At 38.9% G+C, this 22,115-nt stretch overlaps 2 protein-coding genes across 4 annotated transcripts in view; one reads left to right on the forward strand and one right to left on the reverse strand.

Annotated features, from left to right (window-relative positions):
• Window positions 1–2,892: 2,892 nt before the first annotated feature.
• DYNLT1 (dynein light chain Tctex-type 1) lies at window positions 2,893–7,713 on the reverse strand. Its single transcript, XM_056487233.1, has 5 exons — window positions 7,573–7,713; window positions 5,196–5,237; window positions 3,900–4,023; window positions 3,594–3,671; window positions 2,893–3,310 (listed from the first exon to the last, which is right to left on the reverse strand). Exons 1-5 carry the CDS (start codon window positions 7,597–7,599, stop codon window positions 3,240–3,242), a joined length of 342 nt encoding a protein of 113 aa, XP_056343208.1. The 5' UTR covers window positions 7,600–7,713; the 3' UTR covers window positions 2,893–3,239.
• Window positions 7,714–9,915: 2,202 nt separating this feature from the next.
• The window catches only part of SYTL3 (synaptotagmin like 3), a 33,147-nt gene continuing 20,947 nt past the window's right edge, over window positions 9,916–22,115 (forward strand). The window contains exons 1-6 of one of the 3 annotated variants that reach the window (XM_056486294.1): window positions 10,134–10,187; window positions 13,282–13,375; window positions 13,486–14,037; window positions 15,386–15,601; window positions 19,045–19,109; window positions 21,669–21,720. In XM_056486294.1, the coding sequence (XP_056342269.1) occupies window positions 13,928–14,037; window positions 15,386–15,601; window positions 19,045–19,109; window positions 21,669–21,720 (443 nt within the window). In that variant the 5' untranslated portion in view covers window positions 10,134–10,187; window positions 13,282–13,375; window positions 13,486–13,927. Of the gene's footprint in view, window positions 10,188–13,281; window positions 13,376–13,485; window positions 14,038–15,385; window positions 15,602–19,044; window positions 19,110–21,668; window positions 21,721–22,115 lie in introns of all 3 variants that reach the window. The other 2 variants (XM_056486295.1, XM_056486293.1) reach the window with 2 other exon arrangements.

The raw sequence follows: 22,115 nt of genomic DNA on the forward strand, positions 1-22,115 counted from the left end.
TATTGTATCCTGGGTTTATTTTCCTTCTACTGAATTTTAGTTTCCTTCTCATAAACTGTTTTCATGACTTACACATATTTTCAGTTTACATGCATTTTCTTATGCATATTTAAACTTGCTTAATTGCTTAAGGATGGGATCCAAGAGCCTGTGTAATCACAGATGTTTTATATTGTTTATTAGGGTTTTTTTTATTATCCTGCCCCGACTTGAAGGTCGAAGGACAGGTTGCTAAATTTTTTAAATATGCCAGCCAGGTTACATAAGGGACCTGGCATTTTCTAAAGGCTTCACACTGGCTTTGCAAAGCTGGCAGTGAGAATTCTCCTGGTGAATGCTAATACCAGTACTAAAAAACAGGTTTAGAGATGGTGAAGATGCTGATGTCATTCATCAACTTTTTAGAACTCTGTCTTCCAAGACTCTGCTCATAGCTGGTAGACTGCAAAGTGATCAGCACATCACTTGCTGTTTGAGGTGGTGCCATTTCTTATATAAACTTGAGGGGAGAGTGAAATCTCTTGCTGAATAAAATGGCCACAAACTTGCCTGCACAAATGGATATGCAGCTTTACTCCTGACTCTAGTATCAGATAGGGTGGTGCTCATTCAGCAGCAGCAGTAAATCCCAGAACCCTTTCCTTAGGTTGTAGTTAACACAGGTCAAATTCCTCTGTGGCACCAACTAAATGGCTTCTCCCTTCTTCCTCCCCTGTAGACTGGGGGTGCCATGCCTCCCATTCCTGTAGCTGTAATCACATGAAGAACCATGGCAGTAAGCAAGAGACAGCAGAGACTGTATAATTACCTTGAATGCGCCATCCACGGTTTGGGTTTGTGTTTTTTTTAAGGCAAATTAATTACCTAGAGCCAGGACTCTGCCAGTTCATCACCCAAATGCTTTACTTTGGCACTGAGAGGAACTGGCCATCAGCCTCTGGGAAAAGTGCTTAAAACTGAAGTGTTTGAAGGTGATGAAAATTTAAAGATCAGTTACTGTAGAACACCAAAACAGTAATATACAATTGCTATGCAGTTTTAAAGAAAAGCACTGTCTTAATCACAGGAGTGGGAAAGCACCAGCAAAAATCCATAACCTCTAAATCCCTTTCTGTAGTTCTAAAACTTACATTAGAAGTACTGGTTATTGCTCACATGTAAAACTAGCTATGGAAACTATATCTACCTTTCTGTAGTGCAACTCCTGTTTTAATGCAACAGGGCTTTCTCCACCCATGCAGTCTTTACACTGACAAGCATTTCAAATATTTGTTGGTTTTTGGTTTGTTTTTTAGTTTTTTTTGGTTTTGTTTTGTTTTTTTGCAGTTCAGCATTTGCATGAACTAACAAATAGCAAAAAAGTCAAGTGATTTGCTATTATTAACAAAGGACAAGGAATATCTGAATGGCTTGACCAAGAAGTAAATATTGACTCAAAGTACACAAAACTTGTTTAAGTGTAAATAACTAGTTCAGTAGTACACTGCCAGCATCATTCTGGCACAATGGAAAGGAGAAAAAGTATGTAACCATCCAGATTAAAAATTTCCTTAGCAACTCAAGACAGCAAAAGATTTATTATTTTCATGACAAGTTTCTCTCTGACCCTGATGACTGTTTTAGGCATGATATTCAATCTGATTTTAGTATTTTCTTTTTGCAGGTGCTGTATCATTTCTGACTGACGACTGAACCCAGACTAAGCTCTTACAGCAATGTAAGGGATGTGCTCCTCAGGCTAAGGTATATACACACACACTGTATAGCATGTAGCACCCACTAGGATATTCATGAGAAGAATGAAATGGCTTGTAATGAAGGAGTCATTTTGAAACTGGAATGTCAGCAAAAATACAGAAGCCTTACAGCTCTATTAGAAGTCTTAAATGTACCAAGCCTTAAGCTGCTCATACATACACCTGTTCTGCTCTTCTCACAGCAGATACAGATAAGAGAGGAAGAAGGTCAAAGCCTTCCCTTGCACAGGGCTTTCCACAGTCTGATTACACTCAGCAGTCAGCCCAGAGCACGTAACACTATGGGAAACAAATCCCCTCCTGTCATTTGAATCTGCAGTATTGGGTCTCTCCAGGTCGTGGAATCGTACTGTCGTATTAGCAATCATCTCTCTCTTAAATAGCTCTAGCTCAGAGACAGATTCTGAACATTATTAGACAGGGCTTCCTACAAAGAAGCAAATCACAGATTGCTCAGACTCCAGCCCAGGGATGCTCTCTCTCATGGGTCTGTAACTCTTCCAGCTTCATTAGCAGTGAGCTGCTGCTTGCAGCAGCAGCGCAGCTGTTTGCAGATGTTTTCTGAAATTCATAGTATGCTCCCATTTCTTTAATTAGCTGACAAAACATTACACAAGTCTATGAAAACTTGTTTTACTTGTTATTCTTCAGCTTTACTCTAGAAGGCAGGAGACTTTCTCAGGTTTAGTCACATTGCCTCAAGGCAGCTTTTTCCCCTTTCAGAAAGGATCATGTTTCATCAGCTACCAGAATTCATCACCCTCGCTATCAGCAACATTAACATGGACTGAAGCAAGTTAGTTCAAGACCTAATTAACATATGTAACTGACTTCAGAAGTGAATGATTACCCAGGTATAGCTTGCTGAGCACTTCTAGAACGTGAAAAGCTTCTTATCTTTGTTCAATTAAAGTAGTTATCGTTCCGTGCTCTAAATACCATATAGAAAGATTAAACAGGTCCCAAAACTGCAGCCAAGCTACTTTTTGATAAACATAATCTAATTTTCTTGCAACTTTGTAGTGACTTTGGTGAAATTATGGAAGTGCCTCGACTACCTTGAAAAGAATTGAAAAATCTGAAACTTTTCCCTCCAATAACAAAAGATTTAAGTTTAAATGAATCACACCAATGGTTATGAATTTCAATAATTTAATGCTAACCAAAAGTACAAAGTGTGAAAGTCAGTGTCTCATTTGTATTGGTATAAGAAAAGAAACCTAGAGAAAGTGTTTACACTGCAGCAGATTTCCCTATTAGCACCTTGAAGAGAAGTTTTGAAGTGATAAAAAAGTATAGAAAACACTGGTATGGTACTAGGTACAAACATAAAACAAGTAACAGCATATTTTCAAATTTCTACCTTTGAAGAAAAGTTACTAAAAATGCATTAAAAACAAGTTGTTCAGGTATTCACAGTTTGAGTGGAGATGGAATCAAGTGCTGGAATAAAAAAGAGAAGAATGAACAATTTCAAGGCAATTATAATGCAAGTCCAAAGGCACTGACAATACAGTACATGGTCTTATTCTCCCATCTCACAGTGCAGGTTCCTGCAAATACAAAAAAAAGGGTTTCAGAAACAGAAGTGATTTCATGCATGCCCCTATAATTTTTATACTTGTCTCCTTTAAGAATCTTAAGAACTAAGCTTTCTCAGTCAAGCATTTCATATACAGCCCAGTTAGCATCACAGCCAAATGGAAAAAATACCAAACAGTATGCTATTACTCCAAAACTACAAACCTGGGGGGAAGGGGGGGAAGTGTGCTGCCTAGTCTTTAAAAGACTGGCATTAAGCTGCTAGTTGGAAAATTCAAGAGTTGTTTTCCTTACCATCACTGGAGTTGTCCCAGAAGCAAGAGCTTGCTGTATGTAGCCCAGCACCATTTTTTTGCATAATCACACAGGTCACTGTTGGTCAGTAGAGAAGCTTTGATTAATTTCTCACTAACATTAATTAACATTTAGCTCCATTTTTGCTCAGCTTAGCACACACATCCACATACATAAGCAAACATGCAGACATGCATGCTTGTGAGCAGTTTACAGACAAGGTTCTTCCCAAGATCTTCCCCCACCCCTTGCTATTGGTGCACTTCACTGTCCCAGCTTTCAGAGAAAAGGGGAAGCTGAGCTCACCAATGTACTTGAAGGGCTTCCCCAGCTTTGTGAGCTGGCTCAGGGTTTGTTCCACCACACTTGTTGTCCACTGGTTCACTCTGCTGTGCTGGTAGGCATTGCCACCAATAGCACCCTCTATGGCCTGAGGAGGACAAACAGGTGAGGGAACTGCTCTGCTGTCAACTGCAAGGCACCCATTAACCCTTTCCAACATGGACCCCATACCCACAGAAAAATCCTAAACACTGCTGGTGCACACTGGCTGTTGGAAGTGTTTTCAATTATTAAAAACATGCAGGTCAGAATCTGAGCCAAGCATAGTGGAAATCACCATAGATCCCACCCTCTGTTTGTTTTGCGATATTTAGATTACTTGTAATGTCCTACAGCCATACTTATAAAAAGGGTCCTGCACTTAAACAGTCCTGAAGAGGATAAGGCACAGTAGTGCAATAGCTCATTCATTCACACATATTAATCTACAGAAAAGAAATTCCAATTTTTGAGCAGAATCACTTTTGGGAAACAAACTCCCAGACTAAAACAGAAGACCCATGTAGTTACTGGTTACTAACAGAGCAGAAGCCACCAGCCAAATAATCCATTTTACTTATGAGGATAGTTTTCCCTTTGAGATATAAATAAAAGTACGTTAAACCTACATGTTTTTCATTGGCACATTTTTTCAGCACAGAAATTATTTTAATATAACCACAAAATTGAATTCAGAAGAAACAGGAGCATGTATTAAAACATGTGTATTCAATTTACAGAGTTTGACAAAACCAGTTATTTTGCAACAAAAAGACTGCACTAGACTACAAGAGGAATTCCAAATCTTGCTAGAAATTTTCTAAACAGAAAATTTATCTTTTTTAGCACCAAGAATAGTTCAATCATTCCAAACAAACAAGAACTCACTTTAGATAAAGGCACATTGAAAGAACACAGTAACACACATATGCAGACAGTCTAGAAAAAACTCCTGTATTTTACTTAAACATAAAATCTATTCCTACAGTGTTTAGCATAATACACTCCCCCAGAAATCTTAATGGGGATGCACTGTAACCAGAGAGGAGTGTATGAAATTACTTTAAATATCTCCTGGATTTGCAATATATATCTCAGCTAAAGCTTGGTATCATTTCTGCTGAAGTCCATACACTGGTTAAATCAAGTTACCTGCACTTTGACAGCAACCTATCTAGAAATCTATTACATATCAGTTACCACATTTTACTGAATGCCTTTTAGTACACAGCATATAACACAAGAAATTTCACACCAACGAAGTGAGAGTGTTTAAATTACCTCTTTAATGATGCTGCTGACTTCATCAACAGCAAAGGAAACCTACAAAAGAAAAAGAATTTTAAATAATGAGTGGACACATTCTTCTGTTTATGAAATTCGAGCTCTTGTTAAGAACACGCACTAGAAATTTAATTTATCCTTGTCAGATTTCTGGCAAGTCAGAAGACAGCATGTCTGCCTTTATTTGCATGTATATGTACTCTAGCTCCTTCAGCCCAGTCAAGTTAACCTTCTTAGAACAGTAATGAAAAATAAAAATAATAGATGAACTAACATTGGCTGGCCTTTTGAGTCAAGAAAGCTTTCAAAATTTTAACTTGGAAGCATTTTAAAGTAACATGTATGGCACTTGTGCACACATATATTCCCCTTTCCCAATAAGCGCTCATGTCCGCACACCACAGTGGGCTCAAGCAGATACCTCCTCTGGCAGTTAAATGGAACTGACATCTCCAGGGCACTGACATGGACAAAATATCAGCTCAGAGCTGAAGGAAAAACTGTCGTGACAATCTCAGCCTAGGGTAAGAAGAAAGCTGCCCCTTGGAAACCAAAGGGGAAATGTAGCTCACTGGACCTTCAGCCTTCAGGGAGCAGAGATTAAGCGCATGGAATTAAGACAGTCAAGGTCTCAACATTTTACTAACCTTAAAACTACCACCCATTTACATGTATGGCTAGTAGTTTGTTTTCTTGTTTTATTCCCTCTGCTCCTGCTGCCTCCCATGTCAGGGGGTTAGAACAAGCTGCCCCCGCTGCTGGGGCAGCCACTCACACCCCACCCTGTCTCTGCTGGCATCTCACAGCCTCACCTCACAAATCAGGACAAAAGAGCACGTGAAAGCAAACTGATTAATTTCAAAAGACCAAATAAGAATATAAAAATGAACCTAACCAGGTGTATGTTGACTGGGGAATCAGTCAGCTTGCCCAGCTGACAGAAATGAACAACAGTGTTAACAATTCACCTGTGCAGGCAGGATGCAGTTACACCTGCTCAGGTGAATCTCAACATCACATTCATAAACCTTTGGTCAGGAGGTGAATGGTCCAGCCAGCTTTAATGACATGTGGCGTTCAGAAAGATGAGAGAAGCTGATCATTCTCCATGACAGAAGAAACAGCACATCCTGGGAGACAAGCTGGGCAGTTCCTTTTCTATACCTATCTAGAGGCACCAACTTGCTGGCACAATTCAATATTTTTAAAAGCTTTAATGTGCTGTGGCAAACTGCTTTTTATTTTCAGCTTCTTGACTTGGATTTAATATTAACATGCCTTATTTCTTTTCATGGTACTACATTTTAGAGGTGCTTTCATTTTAAGGTGCACCAATGTATTAACTAAGCTACAATTATCAAAAAACTCTCCCACAGAGCATAAGAATATGTATGGCAGACATGCCATACTGGCAGACATGAAGACTGCTGTCAAGCAAGATAAACCACACACAGTTTTCTTCTTCACAAAATCTGCTCAGAAATGAAAATGGGGAAAATTGGTTACTTTACATTTTCCCTGCGGTACCTCTCTAGCACAAAGCAGGCAAACAACGTTTCCAGCTCCTTGTTTAAAAGGGGTGCTCCCAGGCAACACATGCAAACTGTAGAGCAGGACTATAGCTTTTAGTAATTCTGAAGACGTTTCTGAAAACAGCTGTAAGAATGATGTTAAAAACCCCAAGCAGTCTGTGACTGTAACACAGGTCAGGCCCTGCCATGAGGAGGAGGCTTTTAGAACAGGACCAGCCTGACACACCTTCGCTCCTCTCGCTGCTCGCTTTTGTGTCGCGCAGTCACATCGCGGCTGTTTGATAGTTACACAGCTCAGAGACACTGTCCCTCTGCAAAAGCAGCACTGGCCGCCTCCTCCTCCTTAGTGAGGCGGTGGTCATTTGGCACGGTAACAGCCTGAGACCCTTGATGTATGTTGTGAATGGGGTGTGACGCCCCATCACTGTGGCACGCAGACCGGCGGTTCGGACTCCTGCTTCCGCACGCAAACAGCTCGCTCGAGTTTCCCCCGGCTGGGTGCTGCTCATCCCCGCCACGGCGGGGGCAGCCCGAGGCCACGACACCCCTCACGCCTCTTCCCCGAGGGACCTGAGCGGCAGGGGCAGAAGCCAGAGCCGAGCAGCGCGGCGAACACCCGGGCAAGGGGCCGGCTCCCGGGGCCGGCAGAACAAAGGCCGGGCCCGTCTGCCGCCGGTGCCCGGGACGCGCGGCTCCACCCTGGGGGAGGGCGACAGGGATGGCGGCGGGCGACGCCGAGGGGTGGGATCCGGGGCGGACGGGCACCGCCTGAGAGCCTCCGCTGGCCCTGAAAGGAGACGCCAGGCGGGAAGCTGTGCTCCCCGTGTCCCCCGTCCCATTACCTCCTCTCCCGTCTGGAACTCGTCCATCTTCCCGGCGGAGCCGCTCACGCCGCCACGGACCCGCACCGCCCCTCGCCGCTGCGCCCCTCGCGGCCGCCGCCCGCACTGCGCCTGCGCGCCAGCGCCCGCCGCGGCTGGGCTCGGCCCGCGCCCTCCAAGATGGCGCGGTTACCACAGCGACTGCGGCCGGGAGTCGGGCGGGAGGTGGCGCTCGGCGGGGCGCTGCGGTGGTGTCAGCGTCCCGAAGCCTGTGGCTGAGAGAGGCAGGGCTTGTCTTTCGTACCGATAGCTTGGCATTGGTGTTCAGCCATCCAGGTCCTTCTCTGGGATGTTCTCCCGTGGGAGGTTCTTCTCTGCCCTGCAAGGAGGGAAGGAGGATTTGCTTCTTGTTTCTGGAAACAGCTGTAAAAGCAGGCCTATGTCACCAGCTGAAAAAAATCAACATAGAAAAATTCTCCCTATCTTTTCATTATATTCGATCCCCCCACCTCCACAACCGCCCCGCCCAGCTGGAGGGGAGTTGACAGGGCGGCTTTAGTGGGTATCTGACAGGATCAACCCACTGCAGAAGAATATCTGAATTCTTACAGTTCTAAGCGGACCACATGTTTTTTAGCAGACACAGTAAGAACCAGGAGAATGAAATTAAAGGGCTCAGTTGTTACAGTTCCGGGATGTTGTGTGTGTGCAGTGTTTACAGGTTGTCCAAGTCCAGGCCCTGAGAGCTGCTCTGGTAAATGGGAGATGCTGCTCAGGTCAGAGGGGCCTGGATGAGCTGCAGAAAGAGTTTGGATGGAGGAAGAAATAACTTATTGGGAACAAGTGCAAAGGGCTATAGGAGGCAGGAATAACCAGCTCTACAAGTGCAGGACCAGATCACTCACTAGCTGTTCCATAGATACATGGAGCAGGGAGGTGTTTAGGTGCAATTTATCACAATATCTTGCATGGTGCTCTTTAAAAAAAAATTAAAAATTGATAAGGACATAGAGCCTGGGAGCAGTGTTCCTACTGCCCTCTCTGCAGTATGGCTGCACAAGGAATGCCATGTCCCGTTTTGGGCATTGTATTTCTAAAAGGTTGAGGGAGTTACAGCTCCAGGGCCTGAGTGTGCTGACTGAGCAGTTTAGATCCTGTCTCCAGTCCTGTGTCAGGCTCTGTCTCTTGTTTCTCCTGAAAAAGGAGACCCTGGCCAGCCACCTCACTGAGACAAAAAGGTGAGAAGACTGAAGAAGTGGGAAGACTGAACAAGTGGTGCTTGTTTGAACAAAAGCAAAAAAGGCTATATATATGGTTACTATATATTTGGTTATATTCTTAGCATTTATAAAATACTGCAGCAGTTTTCCACATCCAGGGATGAGAGGGAAAAATATGATGAGTTAACTATGTGGCAATAAAGGCTTTGATTAAATATTAGGGGGAAGCAGGTAGTAGGGCTAATGTTTTGCAGCCTGGATTTGGGATACAATTAATCTGTCCCTGTGGGTAGTTAGAATCCTCAGGTTACCTTTGGCATCTCATTCAGTTAAAGTTTTGCCTAAAACTAAGGCCCACATTGTCCAAATATGGTGCATACATGCATAGCTCTATGCCTCACTATCAGTTGCTTTCTCTTCCATGATGCAATTGGAGAAGGTGATTAAACTTGACATACACAGGTGGAAATGTTTGAACCTATTTAGCTTGGTGAGGTTATAAAAATGCAGGCTCTTAAACTTTGCCATGTGTTTGCCATTGACTCTGCTTTGTTTCATTTTAACTAGTAATCGGGACTCTTAAAACATCTCAAACAGTTAAGAGTTAACAACAGTTAACTCTGTTGTATGCAGAGTTTCTTAGAGCCGGGAACAAGAAAGGAGATTAAGCTGTAAGAATAACCACTTTTTTTTTTTCTCTTTTCCTTCAGACTTAAGGCTTGTTGGGATTTAATTTTGATCTTCATTACCCACACTTAATTCTGTAACATGCTTAAGATGTCCAACCTGAATAATGTTTTAACTTTCAGTTGTTACCTGAGATGAGATTTCTAGTTGTGAGGTAAAATAGCTTTCTTCTTCTTGAAGAGGCATAAAAACTGAATTCTTCTGAATTTCTATCTATACTAATTGTTTTATCTTATAGACTAAAGTAGAAAACAGTTTTGTTTTCAGGAAATAACTGTTTATGATACAAATCAAGCTTTCTGTGCAAGTCCTGGAGACATTGAGGTTAGAAGTGTTTTCACATTTATGGTGTCAGAAAAAGAAATATATATAACTCAAAACCACTTCTCTTCCTGTGTGTAGCTTGAACACTGAGCATATTTTGGTATATCAGTCAGCTTTTGTAGCCTCTTTTGCTGAGTCTCCTTTTAATGTTAGAGAAACAAATATCTCTGCTTGTTGCTGGTTACAAAACCAGACACCTGGCAAAAGCTGTTGTAACACTGGAGCTCTTTGTTGAGCGTGTTTGCTTTCAGTTGTTTTGGGGTGCTCCTCTAAATATACATCGGTGGTATCACTACCCAAAGGAAGGAAAGGGGGTGGAGAGCAGAGACCAGTTTTCTTTAAGGAGAGATAATCTTTTATAAGCAGTTCACTTCCTGGTGTCTCTCTTTCATGGCTGCTGAACAGGTGAGGACAGTTTTATTCTATTCTCTATGACATAGCAGAGGGGGATGCATTTTTATTTACTGGCATGTTTGGTTTTTTTCAAACTGGAAAAGATTTAATGGAAAAACCACACCTGAAAACTAATTGTTTGTGTTGGGTTTAGTTATTTGGTTGGTTAATTTTTACTCTGAATTCTGGGGTGGGATGTTATTAATACCACAGACTTAATTTTGGTAAAGCATTATCAAAGAACTTAAGTAATTTTCACATGCAGGGATGTGAAAACTAAACTGTTGCAGTCAGGTAGTACAAAATAACACTTGTAATTTTCTTAACTGGGAATGAATTTTTGTGATTGGTCTCAACAGAATAGAAAATAGCTACAAATTGCAGTAGCTTTTGAGACTGGTTTTACTCTGAATCTTCTTAATCTGTTCCTTGCCACTGATGTATTACAGCCATTTTCTGGGTTAATGGATAAAGTAATGCAATTATCTCAAGTAAATGAAGACTGTGACTTTAGAAGGTCTGTTAATTTATAATTATTTAATTACCATGATTTTGCTGATGCTTAAGGATCTGAAAGGAGATCAATAATACATTACATGTAAAATGGCTTTGAGGAAAAGTCAGCCATTTTTAAGTTTAAAAACTTAGAAAATAAGCTGTTTTTGCAAACTTAGTCTAGTGTAAGGTAGGCCTTTTGCTTGATCTTCAGTAACATAGCTACATACTATTCTTTCCTGATAGGAAAAAAAACTCATGTTTTTTTGAGGTTGTACTCTGTGCATGCATGAATCTCTGTGCTGAGATATAGCCGCATTAGTCATCCCTTCTCCCTCACAATGGCTTTGGGATTTCTTATGATATTTTCAAAAAGTTACTGATCCGTCTGCAAGGTGCCTGACCCTGCATTAGTTTAAATACAAAATGTAATAATAAATAATGATCAATAAATAAGTTACGAAATGCTTGAACAAAATATTTTTGTGAACTTTATACTGAAAAGGAAGAAGTGTTGTGGTATTTACTAAAGAGGTTGCTGCTACTTTTCATTTTATCTAGGAGATGCTCAGCTTTGAGGTTAGCTGACTGTAACACAGGATAGAGATTCAATGCTAGCTGGATTCAATGGGTGGACATGAAAGGAGGGCATTTCAGAAGGTTTATGAATATTTTTTCCTGTCAAAAAGGGTCATTACTGAAAACACTTCTTTATTACTGCCAAAAAGCTACTCTACTGCAGACAGCTTTGGTGTAAGAGAAAAGTTCTTATTTCACAATTCCAATTTCTCCAATGAGAAATTTTCAGTCTTACAAGTTCAAGTTTGTTGTGGGGCCAAGGATTCTCCCCCATTTTTGGGGGTTGTAATACTTTCATAATACTTTATTTATTCTTAAAGTTACCTCATCATTCAGCTAGATTTTTTAAAAAGAATTTGAAGGAGACATCAGATATCAACTCTTTCTGTGCTTGCTTAGTTGCAGGTGTTGCTCTTCGTAACTGTTTTACTGTGGCATGTTCTTAATAGCTCTATAAGACATTCATGTATTTTCTAGAAGATCACCAGAGCAGAGTTTATTGGATCCACTTAGTATTGACTGTCATGCACTTGCTAGCTTTTGCTGATACTTTATTGGGATTTTCTGGTGGTGTTCTAGATATGCCCAAAGTCTTAGGAGTTTATGGCAAATGTAGCTTGCTTGCTCTGTAATGGATGTTTTGGTATACTGTGTAGGGCAGAGACACCAGAGTTTGTACTGACTGCTCTTTAAATTGTGCTGACTGAAATGGCGTTGATGGTTTTAAACATGCTCATCAATCCCAGAAGTTATTCATAAGGTAAAAGATGAAAACAGGTGAAGGGTGCAGGGGCCTTTGAAAATGACATATATTGTGTTAAAAAAAATTGCTCAGGCTTTTTGTGCTTCAAATGAGTAATTTCCTGTGAAATTGCAGTTGCTAAGGAAATAAAACATGATTATCCCTATCTCTGTCTCTTTTGTTTCCACAGGAAACCAAATTTTTTTTTTTTTTTTAACATAAACTTCTGTGAAATGCTTTGTCTTTTTGGTCTGTTGAAGAATTTCACAAAAAAAAAACAACCCATACACAAATGGAATGCAACCTGTTTGTGTATGCATATTATTACCCTCTGTTTTTTTCCTTTGATGGAAAATTAAATAACTTAGCTAGGGCAAGCTGCATGTAAAGTAATTCCCTGCACTGACAAAAATACATTGTCAGTATATAACTGAAGTTTTAGTGTGTACTTTTGTTGGTTTAGGTTTTTTTGGTGTGGTTTGTTGTTGTTGTTTTTAATTTAAAACTCAGTATTTGAAAATATTGATCCAGCAATGCAGCTGGTTGGTCAGATTCTCAGGTGAGGTCCATTAGTAAAGCATCAGTAACTGCTTTGGAAAAGCTTTACCCTTCTGTCCTAGTGGCAGCACCTGCCTAGAGCCTGACCGTGTGTATCTACTTCAGATAAAGTTTGAAACAACCAGTTTTCATATACACACCTTTAATATTGGGGGATATCCCACCATAAGTGGGATTGTCTTACATTTCTAGTAACATGCACTAAATGTTAGTAATATTGAAAATTAATGTGGTGTGTGAGCTGGTTTAGGTTGAATAATCATATTTGCTTGACTTTGCTGCAAAGTATATTAAAGTTATTTTACATTTTAGTGGAGTTTTGCAAAAGTGAAGGTCACAGAATATATTCAAACTGCAATTGTGATTCTGGTTCAATTTTGTATTTGCATATATTTGTATGCTAATTTGGGACCAAAATTGTTAGTGAACTGAGCTAGAAATAATATATATCTTAGCCTTTTGGTGTCTCTGTGTATTAGCAAAGATGATAGCATTATTTGGTATCAAACCACTTATCTAGACTTAACAGGCAGAGCTAATTGATAGAAGTGACTTAGAGGTCTTGGGTTTTTTCCTCTTAATCTTGTGATGCCTTTTCAATAAAATGAGATTATAGAGGGGCATTTTTTCTCAAAAATTTTGTCTCAAGCAGTATGACAGTCATGGGACCTGTAGGCCTGTATTCAAAAGTAATTAAAGTTGTTTTATGTTGACTCTACAAAAAATGTGAAGGTATGTGCCTGAGTGCTGATGGACAAGATGGTGAGCCTCTGAAGAACAGGACTGGCTTTAAAACCTCTCCTGTGTCTGAATTGCTGCATGAAAGGTTTGAGTATAACAAAATGTGTCTTTCACAATATTTGAAATGTCTTAAAGAAGTGAGAAGAGATAATGTTTGGTGGTGGTTTTTTTTTTTTTTTTTTTTTTTTTCCTTAGGCCCAGAAATTCCAAATCTACAAGACCAAATAAAGAAACCCAAACGAGTTCTGCCGCTCCTTTACACCATCTCTTGATAAGTTGTCCCTCCATCTGGTGCCAGTTCAAGCCCTGTCTGGAACATTGCTGCAAGATTTCATCTTTTTTGGAGCTACTTTCAGTGGAAAAAAATAAAAGAGAAGGAAGTTAAAGGACACATGAAAAAGTTAAGATTGCTGTGACCTTGATAACTGTTTGTATTCCCTGGGTAGCAGACACTTAAATGATGATCTGTGTGAAGACAACAAAGTTATTTTTCTTTTCAAGGCTATGACACAGTGAAACATCAACAATCAAGTAAGAGCATAGGCATTTAAGAAACACTCAGACCAGGATTCTGGATGTAGTGGAACTCATAGGACTGGAGTCTACAAAACAAGTACAATAGCGAAATTTGGCAAAAATGGCCTGTGAATTTAATCTGAACTTCCTTAAGGGATTAGAGCGAGATGCTGTTCTGGAAGTCCTATACCGTGATCAGATGGTGAGAAAAACAGAGGAGGAAAGAATAAGGTACTGTTGTTCCCCTATTCCTGTTTTCTGTTCTGTTCTTTCCCCCCCCCCCACCTCTGAATTGCTCTTCTTCCACTTTGTTGTCCTTCTAGATATGCCTGTCTTTTAACTTCTTGTTAGTCTAGTGCCTTTGTATTCTCTGGGAAATCTAAGTTTAATCTGTTGGTTCTGCCATTCTATTGACTCTACACTAAAGATCAGCAAATCCTGTTTGCTGAATAATGTACTTGGTGAATTTTACTTCCAGCCTTTATAGGTTAGCTGCATTTTTTCTATGAAAGCTTTATGGCATTCTCATCATGTTACTATGTATGCATATGCATAGTCTTGGAACATGTTCGTGGAACATGTTCAGATCTTTGGTTGGCTTGTTTAGCTTATGTTGTGCCAAGACTGGAGTTAAGAATCACTGGATACCTGCTCATTGTGCTAAATCCATCCCTGTCCCTTCTCACATGCAACAGGTGGCAAATGCACCACTCTGCCTTGGGGCTGTTACTCATGTCGGTGTCATTGGTTAGGAAAGGATATTATTTACTCATTTCACACTATGCCAGTATCTCAGCTGGTGAGGATAAAGGATAATTCTCCAGCACTTTGCTTTATATCTTGGCCAGGACAAGGATTTCCCAGTACCTTGTATCCTGCTCTGTGATATTGCATCCCCCTGTAAAACTAGGTATTGTGTGGGTAAGATACACATTTTAAGTACATTAAATGTGGAAACTTAAACTTCGTTTACATCATTAAAACTATAGTAATTATGTGAAATGCTATGGAGAAAGTCTGAATTGGTTAGAAAATCCCTTTCAACTGCTGGTGATGTTACTATTGGTACATGTGATGGAAGCAAAGTTAAAGACAAGGAGAGATTTTGATATTATGGGCTGTGTGCTGTTTTGATTTGATTTTTTAGCTTTCAGATGATGCATTTGTTATGACTTTTTTTTTACTTGGCACGATATTTAATTCTTGTATAAATATGATTTTAGAAAAATCAAATGGAAAGGAGCATCATTTAGTCTAAGTTTTTGTAGGTGAATGCATAATCACTTGCATACAATGATTTCAGTGCCCTGTGCTGAGTGGGCCTGAAATGAACAAACCTTCGTGTATACTTAACTATTTCTCTGTTAGTGTGCACAGTTCTGGTCACACACACACAGTCACACTGCAGAAATGCTGTCTGTGCACATTTTCAAACAGTGCTCAGCAGAGGTCACACTCGAGGGCATATCTCCCACTAGAAATGGTATTGTACAACCAGGGCATTGTTAACTTGTGCTTTATGTGAGGATTTTGTCCTATGTAATTTTTCTTTGCTTTCCTTTATTACCTCTGGAATTAGGAAAATGAAGCTGCAGCTGCAGCAACTTCGGTGGAAGGGGGCAAAAACCACAAGGCATGAGTACCAGGAGAGATGCTGTGCTCGCTGCCAGAAGTCGCTGGGGCTGCTGCTGAACAGAGGCGCGGTGTGCAATGGGTGCAGCCATCGGGTGTGCTCAGAGTGCCGTGTCTGCCTCACCCCCTGCCTTTGGAAATGCACCATTTGCTATGCTCATGGGTAAGGAATCCTCCTGCTTTCCACCAGTCATCTGATGGATGCCCACTGGTTCTGCTTGAACAGTTAATGAAACAAAGCCACTCGTGTGATGAGAATGTTGGCTGAAGTCCTGGTAGTGATGAAAAGGATTGGAATTTTGTGTTATTCTTCATGTAGCTGATATTTCCCTTCCTGTGTTTAGCAAAATGGATACTCAGGGTAAGCCAGAGGTACTGTAGGTACAGGGGTACCAACAGTACTCACACACACTGTTGAGAGTAACAAAGATGATAACAGCGAAGCATAGAAACAGTTAGAAGTTTCTGAGCCACAGAGAGAGCTCCTTCCCCTACTCAATATTGAACCAGTGCATCCTCACAACCTGCTGAAGGTGCTGTGCTTTGATGTAGTATAGCCAATTTTGTGACAATTTCCTAATCATTATTTTCTGCCTCTTACCGCTGGAGTGAGAAACTTGACTGATGAATAATTTGAAGTCATGCATTATAAAATTTTGAAGAGCAAAACCAATTAATAACATTACTAGGATTTATTCAAGTATGGTTAGAAATACGGATTTGTTTATTTTGAATTGATTGATTTTTGTTTTGGTTTTTTTTTTTTTTTTTTTCTTTTCCTGCATCACATTTTTGTATTTCACGATACAGGAAACAGTCTTTCTTTTACTGTGTTGGTACTTTTTTTAATATCAAAATAATCCTTCATAGTCCATTCTTTTCATTGCAGTCTTTCTGAACCAAATGGTTTAGATATATTCCCACATTTGATGAAAAATAAAATGTAGGTGAAGAATGATATTTTGGGAAATTGCTCAAAATCTTTGCTGGATGGTAAATATCCCTGTAGAAAGGGTGAGGATTTGGATGAAAGTTTACTTTATGCCAACATAAGCTGAATCTTCCACTCCCTCTGCAGGTGCCAAAATGAGATTAAAATAGAGGAAAATATAAAGCAAAGTATTGGTCTCAAGTTAAAAAAAAATTTTACTAGTTTGAAGTAATTTTTTTCTAATTTGGAAGAGAGTTATAAACTGTTGCCAACAAGATGTTCTATGAATCTTCAGTTTATTTAGTAACTAATATGCAAAATAGGTAGTTCAATGCTATTTATACTTGATACAAAATAGTTACTAGAATTTGATGTGTGTTTTGCTGTGTTGCAAGCTGTATGCACTAAACTAAAAATTCAAAATTAGTTTGCCACGTCCTTGTCTAGATAACCCTTTCCACTTCCTCTTGTTTTAAATTAGTTTCCAGTTATTTGGTGGCCACAGCAGAAATCCCCTATAGAGAGTTGTTGGTTGTTAAGCTGCTTTGTGTAGTGCTGTACATCCTTAATTATTTAATAGGCTTGTCCAGATATTTAATGGTAAAACCAAGAAAACATTATTTAGATTAATTAAAAGACCTTTTTACTTTTCCTTCAGGAAATTACTTTTTTTTTTTTTTTAATCTCACTAATACAGATGGATAGGCCAGCTGTCATTGAATTTCTCTTTATAGTGAAGAGAGTACATTTGATCTTTAGTTATGGTATAAAATCAATTAAGTTCAGTCAGCCTTCTTCCATTGCCTTCAGTGAGCTTTACATCAAAGCTGCAAATCTCAAAGAAGGGTAGGGAGTGCAGCAATGTGGTAAATGGTACTCAGCACCTTTTTCTTTTCCTGGTGAGGGGAAAAAAGGATGGCTAAGAAAGGTAAGAGCTGATTTCCAAGTCCCAAGTAACTGTAATTTTGAGTCTTGTTTATCACTAGAGTAATTTTTCCTGAACCAAACAGCACAGCACTATGGAGGTTCTCCTCTAGACACTGGGGTCATATTTGTAAGGAATGTGCTTAAACATCTCAGTGAAAGAGCATGTAGGGATATGCAAATTTTGTATTTATTACAAAATAAGAAATTTTGAAGACCTTGTGAACTGGTAAGGTTGGTATCTTTCATCTGGAGGAGGCACCTCTTATGTGAATGGAGTTGGTATAGGATGTTAGGTTTTTTTTAAAGGAATCCTGTGTTCTAAGAGTCTAGAAAGACATTCGTTGTGGAGGAGTTTAGTCTATTTTACCTGACAAAGGTTTTTTATTAGGTTTGTTTTCATACTTTTGATCATGTCTTAACTCAATACACCCTTTATCAAAAAACAAAATGGTGTTTTCAGATCTGTTTCCTTTCTCTGTGTGGTCTAATTATCATAGAATGGTTTGGGTTGAAAAGAACCTCAAAGATCATCTGGGTTCCACCGACCTGTCATGGGCAGGGGTATTTTCCACTATACTAGGTTGTTCAGAGTCCCATTCAGCCTGGCCTTGAACACCTCCAAGGAAGGGGTGTCCAGAACTTCTCTGAGTAGATTCAATTATTACATGAATCTGTGCAGACCTGGAGATTAAACTCTGGAAGATAACAAGGGGGTGGTGGAAATAATAGAAAGGGTGGGCTGGGGTTGAATGAAAATCAAGGCCTACTAATGCAAAGCCCTTGAAGACAGATTTATTAGTTAAAAGTCTCCATCCAAAATGAGTAAGTATCCTGTCTCAGTTATTTAAACCTAATTTTCAGATTCATCTGTGTTCAGTTATGTGCAAGGGTCTGTGGTTAGGTATGAACACAAATTGTGCAATCTACATGGGTAATGATTTTTTAAAAATATTCTGTATTGCTGCTTACAAAGATATAATTTTAATGCCTGAAAGACTTTAAAATCAAGTGACAGAGCAAAAAGCATCCTACCTATGTTTTATTTTGACACAGAATAAGGTGAAGTGTGAAATGGTAGACCCAGTGGTTTTGTTGCCTGGGCCATTGGTGGATATCACTTTAGCTCTTGTATTTAGAGATTTTGCTTTCTTAAGAAGGTAAGCCCTACATGAATTTACTCTTTGTACACTGTTGCCAGTATCAAACAATTTTGGCAGAGGGAATAGTAATAAAGATATTAATTTTATAGAAGGAAAATCAATGATTGGGTAGAGAAGAAAGTTTAGCAGCACCTGCACTGAGGAAATTTTTACAGTGAGACTTCATCTTATAGTAAGCATCACAAATTGATAAGGAAGGGATATATTATATAATGCCCTAAAAATTAGTAAGACATTTAGATTAGAATTTGGAACCTGAAGGATCCAGAGAATCTTATCTTCAGTTAATTCTTTTTTGTCTCTTTAAACCTGGCTTAATTCAGATTGCAGGCTTCAGGAAGAGTAAGATTTGCTGAAAATCTGATCTTGACAGAGCTATTTATATTATCATACTATTTATATTCTCAGAGCTATTTATAATCTCATACTTGTTAATCAATAGATTGATTCAATGGATTGAGTGGTTATGAAGTCTCAGTTTTCTGGTAGGATTAATAAAGGATGTTGGATTGTTACATGGTAACTGAATATTTGAAGAAATGTGCTTGCAGACATTTTGATTCAAATCTCTTTTTGATTGTTTTCCAGAGATATGAAAGTGAAGGCTGGTGAATGGTTCTTTGAGGAGCGAGCAAAGAAATATCCAGGTGAAGGTAATCACTGGGACAGATAATAAACTGCTATGTACTGTGTAGTTGTCATCTAACTGAAACATAGAATGTAGTCTGACACTGTATCCAGGGTTTCTTCCATTTTACTGTGCAGTCCATCTGTCTGTGCAGTAAATTATACATGAACACAAATTAGCAGAATGCACTTAAAAGTATAACTTCCTTTGTCTGAGTAATAAAAATAAGAAAATTGCTGGCTGTGTAAATTGAATTAATGTATGTGTAAAACTTCTAAGACATACAAGTATGTGAAATTAATATAGAAATGTTATATGTACAGGAAGAAAATGATCTTGCATTCATCATTTGTCAAAGTTTAAACTTCAGTTGTCTTCACTGAGGAAGTTCTAAAGTTTAAAGAAATGGTAGAATGGAATAAAATTCCCCATATATAGCTATAAATCAGCAGAGAGCTAAGCACTGTTTTATCTTCAGCCAGTTGGCTGTGCCATTGCCACGTGCTGGGTCTTTTCAGTGCCATTAAAAGTACAACATTATGGAGGATGTGAATGGATTGCTCTGTGGGGAATGTGTTTTGTCAGCAAAAGAGCTGCTAGTGTTTTCTTTTCACTTACAATAACTAGTAAGATGGAGAAAGATTTTTTTTTTTTTTTTTTTTTTTTTCCCCCCTCTTTCACTTCAAGTGTCACTTCAGAGAGGCATCTGCTTAATTTTGTGCCTGACTGTAGTTAAATGATACCATTTCACTTCCAGTATCTGCATCTATGTTGTAGTTGTTAAAAAGGAAAGAGCTAGGCCTTAAATCTCTCTTGGGAAACTTGAATAGGAAGAATTTTATAAATGGAAGAGCATAATCAGGCAAATTTTGGGTGGTAGGTGTTTGTGAAAGGCAGCATATTAAGAAGCTAAAGTTCTTGTTAAAACAATTCATTTTAAATTTGCAAGATTTTACTGAAGTCCATTCTAGCTAAACCAATTTCTGATTTTAAAGTGTTAGGTGACTGATTTTTTTTTTTTATTTTTTTTTTAAAGTATAGTTTCATCCAATAACCACTGATAATAATTTCCCCTCATTCTTTTCAATGACTATAAAGCTGGTAATTTTATCAATCTCTCTTTTACTGGAAAATGTTGTTCTTGGATATTGAATCTGGTAGTGCAAGTTACTGACTGTCCCTTTTTCCAGCAAAATAAATTAGTTCTCACTTTGAATTATCAAGGCTTTGTGGGTTCTTGAAGCATTTTGCTTAGTTAGTCTAATGGTAATGCTGTTAAAGTCACACAGATCTAAGGATATACAGAAGAAAAACCTTCAGGGAGAAATAAGTTTTAGTTAGTTCTTTTGATTAGACCTACTGATATATTTAAAGGAGTTAAAAAAGTGTCAAATTTTGAAACACAGCAGCCTTTATGCATCCTTCAATCCTGGAGGGACAGTGCCCTCTTTTGGTTTGAAAATATAACATAACTGAAGTAATCACTAGAAAGTAAGTTTAACTGAAAAAAAAAATTACAATGAAGTTTTCTCATGTTGAGTAGTAAAAAAATATTATTGTTATTTACACTAATTTTTTTTTATCTTCTACCTAAAGCATGAGATTAATATTTTAATAAAAGTGGTATATTACTTTTAGTGACCAATCAATTTAAAATCTAAGATAGCAGATGTTATATATCAATAAGAGAGGATTCTAGAATTCTGATTGAAAATTCTAGCATCTATGAGCTGATTATTGTTTCTACCACTACTAAGGTCTGTTACTGTTATGTAAGCAATGTTATAATTAATGACATCTTCAGCAAAGCATGGATCACATGCTGCTTACTGTATCAGGAATTACTAGTGATTAACGTCACTCCAGATAATTTCAGTTTGCTGTTTGTTATATTTGAGATAAAATGGCAGTTTAATGAGTCTTCATTGTTCATGCCTGATGGAGCTCTCGCTCCTTGGTGTCTTCACATCATGTGGCTGCTCATCTGAGGAGTGTGCCATGATTTCCATTTCCCTGCAGGGATGCTCTTAGCAATGAGGCTCACTCATGTTTGTGAGCTAGTCAAGCATTTTCATCACTGCTCAGGTCTCTAGTAGGAAAAGTGAAAAATTTTTTCATGAGGTGCAAGAGTTGACCATGTGCCTGCTCTTGTACACGTTTTCAAGCTTCCTGTGGTGTTTGAGTTTTGTGGATGAAGTGCTCTTCGGTGCAGTGGGCCCATGCACCACCTGCCTCCTGGACTCTGGGAGGCTGAGAGCACTTGGCAATGTGTAGGAATGGGCCTGTTGGCATCTCTGTGTGGTTGTCCTTAGCATTGGTGAAGAGTTCATCTGAATGTGTCACCTGCAACAGGGAAGGGTGAGATCATGGTACTGTCTGAGATGCAGCAGAAACTTGCGTGTTGCTTGGAACATGTGCTGATATATTAGTTGGGAATTGACTTCATTCCTGACTTGCATGTGCATGAGCTTCTGTAAACACAGGCCAGTTCCTGAAAGGCACGGATTTTAAAAAGTGTTATACAGGCTTAAGTAACTGATGTTGGTACTAAATGATCTCTGGATTTTTTTTCCTTCCTCCGTAGGCAGACATGAAACAGTTGGTGCAAAGCTCTTGGAATCTTACCAGAATCTGAGGTGAGATTCATAAAAGGACAAACAGTCCTAGGACACTGTGAATTTGTATGGGTGATATATTTTATGTTATAAACCAACCAGTAGTTTGTCCTTTATTAAGAAAAAAAAAATTAAAAAAAAAAAAAATCATTACTTTTGGAATTCAAATGATAGAAGCATAGAAAAATTTTCACTTTTAGCTGTCAGCCATCCACAGAACAGATCTCATGTACAACCGAAAGTAAGTACCATGTTTGGAGTAATAGTATCTTACTTGAAGGAACATTATCTTTGCATTATCTTTGCTTTATCTACTTATATTTTTTGCATAACTATTCATAAAATTATCTGTTAATTTGCAAAATAGTTTTAAATGATTGTAAATGAAAGTTATTTGCTAGGTGTCATAACAGCAT

This window comes from Oenanthe melanoleuca, chromosome 3 (assembly GCF_029582105.1).
Source record: "Oenanthe melanoleuca isolate GR-GAL-2019-014 chromosome 3, OMel1.0, whole genome shotgun sequence".
Lineage (NCBI taxonomy): Eukaryota > Metazoa > Chordata > Aves > Passeriformes > Muscicapidae > Oenanthe > Oenanthe melanoleuca.